At 55.6% G+C, this 5,019-nt stretch overlaps 3 protein-coding genes across 5 annotated transcripts; 1 reads left to right on the forward strand and 2 right to left on the reverse strand.

The window, feature by feature from the left end:
• Positions 1 to 323: 323 nt before the first annotated feature.
• On the reverse strand, positions 324 to 2,094 carry CYB5D1 (cytochrome b5 domain containing 1). 2 transcript variants are annotated; one of them, XM_090257868.1, is made up of 4 exons: positions 1,693 to 2,094; positions 1,521 to 1,597; positions 1,177 to 1,359; positions 324 to 593 (listed from the first exon to the last, which is right to left on the reverse strand). In XM_090257868.1, the coding sequence occupies exons 1-4, from the start codon at positions 1,850 to 1,852 to the stop codon at positions 363 to 365; spliced, it is 651 nt and encodes a 216-aa protein (XP_090113994.1). In that variant the 5' UTR covers positions 1,853 to 2,094; the 3' UTR covers positions 324 to 362. The 2 variants fall into 2 exon arrangements, with proteins under 2 accessions (XP_090113994.1, XP_090113993.1); XM_090257867.1 differs by having other exon boundaries at positions 1,177 to 1,395; positions 1,693 to 2,091.
• A 230-nt stretch (positions 2,095 to 2,324) lies between these two features.
• NAA38 (N-alpha-acetyltransferase 38, NatC auxiliary subunit) lies at positions 2,325 to 3,276 on the forward strand. Its single transcript, XM_090257869.1, has 3 exons — positions 2,325 to 2,570; positions 2,758 to 2,941; positions 3,118 to 3,276. The coding sequence occupies exons 1-3, from the start codon at positions 2,490 to 2,492 to the stop codon at positions 3,228 to 3,230; spliced, it is 378 nt and encodes a 125-aa protein (XP_090113995.1). The 5' UTR covers positions 2,325 to 2,489; the 3' UTR covers positions 3,231 to 3,276.
• Positions 3,277 to 4,134: 858 nt separating this feature from the next.
• On the reverse strand, positions 4,135 to 4,986 carry TMEM88 (transmembrane protein 88). Of its 2 annotated transcripts, none has more exons than XM_090291492.1 (2): positions 4,720 to 4,986; positions 4,135 to 4,558 (listed from the first exon to the last, which is right to left on the reverse strand). In XM_090291492.1, the coding sequence occupies exons 1-2, from the start codon at positions 4,927 to 4,929 to the stop codon at positions 4,304 to 4,306; spliced, it is 465 nt and encodes a 154-aa protein (XP_090147618.1). In that variant the 5' UTR covers positions 4,930 to 4,986; the 3' UTR covers positions 4,135 to 4,303. The 2 variants fall into 2 exon arrangements, with proteins under 2 accessions (XP_090147618.1, XP_090147617.1); XM_090291491.1 differs by having other exon boundaries at positions 4,135 to 4,573.
• Positions 4,987 to 5,019: the final 33 nt, after the last annotated feature.

Here is a 5,019-nt window from a genome sequence, read left to right on the forward strand (position 1 = left end):
TTTCCATTATTGCCAGGAAAAAAAAAAAAAAGCTGTTCCATCTCTCATCCTGTGTAGGACTTCTCTTTCTCTTATTATCAAAAAGTTGTGCCTAAGTTCTGTCTCACTGTCCTCTTCTACATATGCCTAATCCAAGATACTTTGTCTTTTTATATCATTCTTAAAAATTAATTTCTAGCATTCTCCCTAATTTTCTCAGAGTAAATTATAATGGACTTGGGCAATCAGACCTTTACATTTCAGAAGGGCATGGATACCACACGCCAGTTCCCAGAGTAGAATAGGGTCTAGGTCTAGGCACACTGCCACCCCCCACCCCCCACCCCATCCCCATCTCTTGAGTCTACATCAGCATATATCTCCTATAGCTCTGTGAGGTCATCATTGAAATAAAGCAGTATTGCAGGTGTGTGGAGTGTACCATCCATGCTGAGACAGTCAAATTCTTCCTCCTCATCCCGGATCCCATTCTCTTCCAAGGTATATTCCATGTTCAGGTTCTTTCCTTCATATTTCCATGTGTAGCTGGCAGCATGTGCATTACAGGGGAGATAGCGGTGTAGGATTTCCCACATTGATTCCAGGGCCCCCACCTAAAGAACATGAAAGTACCCCACTCCCAGAATTCTGGGTGGAACATACATACATACACACACACACATTCCAAGCAAAGGCCAGGAGCCCAAAAGATGATAGAGCTAGGATCAGAGTGCCTCCCTTGGCAGATAGCTTCAGGCACTCCATGGTCCCAGAAATGAAGTTGGAGCTATAGCGTACCCTAAGTTCTACCTGTCTTTATGGCAGCCACTTCTAATAAATGGCTCTAAGGGTCAATGTCACTGCCTGGTAACCTCATCCCCACCATACCGTAGACTATTAAAGAGTTCAATTGCAATTGCTGTCTCACAGCATGTAAGAGCTTCCAAGAACCACCAGCACTAAGATGCATGAACTGCTGTCCTGAGCTCATGAAGGAGTATCTTGTACCCTATGGCCCAGCCACTCCTCGAATTACCAGCCCTGGGGATCTAGGTTGTCTGCTTTCCTCGCTTGCACCTAAAAGGGGAGAAAGTACAGCTCCCATCGGCTTTGTAGATCTGATGGCCTGAAAATCTACATGGAGATTTGCTGGGATTCCCAGCTGCCTCTAACCTGCCCCCAGACACGAGTTCTCACCTCCAGTGCGTGCTCCTGCGACGTGAGCGTGTTAATTATACGGATGTTCCGGGTCTTTGCTGACAGCCGCCCCACTTCATAACTTGACCCCTGCCACCAGGGCTTCCCGAAATCATTGGCCCAGTCGGAACGGGGCAGCTGAGGTGGGACGTGCAGAAAGCGGCCCCGGGGGGTGTGGTATCTCTGGGAACCAGTCAACGGATCTATGTGCTTGCGGATCTTTAAAGCAGGGTTTGGGGTCGAGGGGTGGGAGCAGTCACTATCTCGGGCTCTGGCTAGCCCCTGCTTTTCCTTCCCCATCCCTGCTTTCCCATGCCCCTCCCCCCAACACCGGGATGACTCACGTCTCTGGTCTTTGGATCAAACCAGTGGCTGATGTCCTGGCCCGCAACTTCCACGATGGGTTTCAGCAGCAGATGTCCTGGAAAGGAGCAGCAGCCACCGCCATTGCTATCTCCCCAAGAACTAGGCACCCCTTATACACATCCCGAAGCTGACCCAAAGTGTGGCCCTTACCTTTGTACTCTTGTGCCAACGGCGTTAGGTCATATACGTATCCCAGGTAAGATACCCAGAGATCTTCCGGCTGGTTGTGTTGAGCCACTTCAACCGGTGTGAAATACCGACGCTGGAAATACTCAAAGTCTGGCCCGGCCACTAGGCCCCGGCGCGGCATGGCTATTGCTCTATTGGGCGCGGGCTCCTTTAAGTGGCTCCCCTGCTCCTCAGCACGCACTCAGTACTGTATCCTCCCTCGTCCCGCTGCTAAAACGGGAGCGTTTATCTGCTGACATGGAAACCATTGTCCTTTTCCAGCCACCGTCCACGGAGATCAAACGTTGGGTGGGCGAAAAGTGGCGTGTGCTCATGGGAAACGTAGTCTGTAATAGAGTTGCGTCCTCAGGAGTTCCGGGGTGAAAGCCAACACGCGGTTCTAATTCCAAGTGGCCTGGGCTACAGGGGATATTTAGAACAGACTTCTTCGCGAGGCAGGAAAACAAAGGGGCGTTGTACGATTATGAAAAAAATATATTCTTGCTGAATTCCAGGATTCTTAAAGAATATTTAAAAAAAAAAAAAAAACTAGCAAGGTAAAATTTCTCGCGATATCTTAGTACATCCGGCGTAAGAGTCCTTAGTGAACCACAGCGCTGGAGAGGTAGAAGCTCGCGAGATCTCTACAGTTGCCGAGTAGACTAGAAGAGGTGATCTCGCGAAAGAAGAGCTGCCGGGAGAGCTCGCGAGATCTCATACCACCGGACCCGAAAGGTTCTAATAAGGAGTTGAAAGGCCTGGAGGAGGCCCCGGGACAAATGGCCGGAGCTGGGCCGACCATGCTGCTACGGGAAGAGAATGGCTGTTGCAGCCGGCGTCAAAGCAGCTCCAGCGCTGGGGTTAGCGCGGGCTGGGGATCTGAGATGAAAGGGCAGTCGGGGAGCAAAATGGGGGGTGGGAGGGGGAACTGCAGCTCCCGGCAACCTCTGGGATTCGCGTGAGCGCCCCACGGGCTGTCGGGAGCTGTGGTTCCATGGGCGGGCAGCCCCCGGGGCGGTGTGGTCTGAGCGCGTGTTCCCCGCGCAGGACTCAGACGGGGAGCGTGAGGACTCGCCGGCTGCACGTGCCCGGCGGCAGCTGGAGGCGCTGCTCAACAAGACTATGCGTATTCGCATGACAGATGGACGGACGCTAGTCGGCTGCTTCCTCTGCACCGACCGCGACTGCAATGTTATCCTAGGTTCGGCGCAGGAGTTCCTCAAGCCTTCGGGTCAGTGCCCGGGGAATGCACCCCGCCTGGGAATGCGGTGGAGCCTCACTCAAGGCATTTCCCTTTCTGTTCATTGCCTGGCTGCACCCCTTATTTTCTGGGGCTGGAAGTCGTGGCTCAAAAGGGGCGGGACCGACTCTGGCCTGCCTCCCTGATGATCTGACCCTTCTTTCCAGATTCCTTCTCTGCTGGGGAACCCCGTGTGCTGGGCCTAGCCATGGTACCCGGACATCACATCGTTTCTATTGAGGTGCAAAGAGAGAGCTTGGCGGGGCCTCCCTATATCTAACCACGATCGCGCATGCCTTTCAGACTTCATTAAACCTGTAACTGAAGTGGCCTCTGTGTGGTGTAGATGGGCACAGATCTCACACCCCATCCCTAGAGGTGAGGTTTATCTGAAATCGGAAGCACTGTCAACCCTCCTTCCACAACCTGGACATCCAGAAGTACCAAAGTCTGGTTCCCTCTGGTTCGCAGGCGGGTATGGGGGACAGGCTGAGCTTCTGACCAACATGTCCCAGGGTGGACCCCTCCATCTTCCCTCCCACGCTGCTGCCGTTCCAGAATTGTGGCGGGGGCCGGGGTGGGGGCGGACGGTGAGGGGAGGGTGTCATCCTGCTCCGGAAGGCCCATTGTTTCCCTCCCCGGCCTGGCAACACCCGAGTTCCTGTAAACTGGGGTCAGAGAACAGGCTTGGGTCCCCAAGGGGAGCAGGACAGGTGACAAAGGCCTGGCCCCCTCCACTCTGTTGATGGGGAGGTGACTTTGGGGTCAGGGACTGAGCTCGGGCCTGGCCTGGAAGAACAAGCTAATTCGGTAAGAGGCCAAGAGAATAAAGGATGCTCATGTCTACACCCTTGAACCACACACCCCCACACTCTCATTTGTTTCCTGCCCCTCAGCACAGAACAGGAGTGATAGTACTGACCCTCCGTTCGCAGGATCCAGGAGCACGTTCAGATCATTAATTCTTTATTAACATATGATCATTCCTTCCCCTCCAACCTCATCCATGGGCCCGTAAATACTAAAGGAGCTGCACCGGAAAAGGAGGGCACCGGCGAGGCTCAGTTGGCCTAGTCACAAAGTGGGGGGAGGGGAGGGGTATGTGTGTGTGCAGGGTCCAGCCCAGATGTTCAGGATTCAGATATGGGTAGTGCAAAGAAAGGGTTTTTCCGGGGTTTGGCGAATTTTCACCGGCACTGGGTCCACAGATGCTGCAGTTCGCCAAGGGGATGCTAGGATCCGCTTAGGCAAGGGGGTGGGGGCGAGATAGGTCGGGAGACCCCCCGGGCTTCAAGTCCTTGGGCCGACTGAAAGGGAGGGCAGTCATCAGGGTTGTTCTTGACTCACGGGTTCTCAAACCCATACCTTTCCTGATGTGGGAACGGCTTGGGACCCTGGTGAGGCCCGAATTTGCCGCACATGCGGGGTGCGCCGACGCCGATAGAGGGCTTGGCTGTAGGGCACGAGGCAGTCGGCTAAATGGAGGCGCAGACAGAGGCGGCGGTAGCTGGCCAGGGCAAGCACGAGCAGTGGCACGAGGAGCAGGAATCCGGTGACCAGCAGGGCCGTGAAGCCTGGGTCCCGCAGGTGCGCGGTACAAGGGGGTGCCTGGGAGCGCAGAAACTGTAGGGTAAGAGGCATCAGGCCCAAGCTGAACAGCCCGGGGGAGCGGGGGCGGGGGGGCAAAAGTTGTGGCCCATATCCCCCCCCCCCCCCACCATCGCTACACACATCCGCACTCACACGCACGCACCAGGGCGCTCGCTCACCTGGGAGTGGCAGAGGAAACCGAAGCCTAGCATGGTGACAGCGGGTAGCAGAATGGTCCCCAGCACCAGCGCCAGCAAGACAAGATTGAAGGCAGCCACCAGCAGATTCTGGGCAGTGACCAGCACAGCGCAGGCCCAGCAGTCCAGGGGGTCCCGGGGCTCTGGGCCTCCGCTGGGAACCGGTCTCTGCGCCCCGAGGACATCCGCCATGGCCTGCCTGTCTTCTGCCCGCCTGGGCTGCGGCCCTTATAGCCCTCTTTCCTGCCCCTCCCCCGGCCCAGCCTCTCCCCACCCCACCTC

The sequence above is a fragment of the Furipterus horrens genome, unplaced genomic scaffold, assembly GCF_987537825.1.
Source record: "Furipterus horrens unplaced genomic scaffold, mFurHor1.1.pri manual_scaffold_11, whole genome shotgun sequence".
In the NCBI taxonomy this organism is placed as follows: Eukaryota; Metazoa; Chordata; class Mammalia; order Chiroptera; family Furipteridae; genus Furipterus; species Furipterus horrens.

Bases quoted from the DNA above. Each gene is read 5' to 3' on its own strand.
- CYB5D1 (XM_090257867.1), bottom strand. From the start codon at position 1,852: ATGCCGCGCCGGGGCCTAGTGGCCGGGCCAGACTTTGAGTATTTCCAG. The intron at 1,598-1,692 runs GTAAGGGCCACA...GCTCCTTTCCAG, and splicing joins GTTGGCACAAGAGTACAAAG to GACATCTGCTGCTGAAACCC. The intron at 1,396-1,520 runs GTGAGTCATCCC...CCTGCTTTAAAG, and splicing joins TTGATCCAAAGACCAGAGAC to ATCCGCAAGCACATAGATCC.
- NAA38 (XM_090257869.1), top strand. From the start codon at position 2,490: ATGGCCGGAGCTGGGCCGACCATGCTGCTACGGGAAGAGAATGGCTGT. The intron at 2,571-2,757 runs GTTAGCGCGGGC...TTCCCCGCGCAG, and splicing joins AAAGCAGCTCCAGCGCTGGG to GACTCAGACGGGGAGCGTGA. The intron at 2,942-3,117 runs GTCAGTGCCCGG...CCTTCTTTCCAG, and splicing joins GGAGTTCCTCAAGCCTTCGG to ATTCCTTCTCTGCTGGGGAA.
- TMEM88 (XM_090291491.1), bottom strand. From the start codon at position 4,929: ATGGCGGATGTCCTCGGGGCGCAGAGACCGGTTCCCAGCGGAGGCCCA. The intron at 4,574-4,719 runs GTGAGCGAGCGC...CTTACCCTACAG, and splicing joins GTTTCCTCTGCCACTCCCAG to TTTCTGCGCTCCCAGGCACC.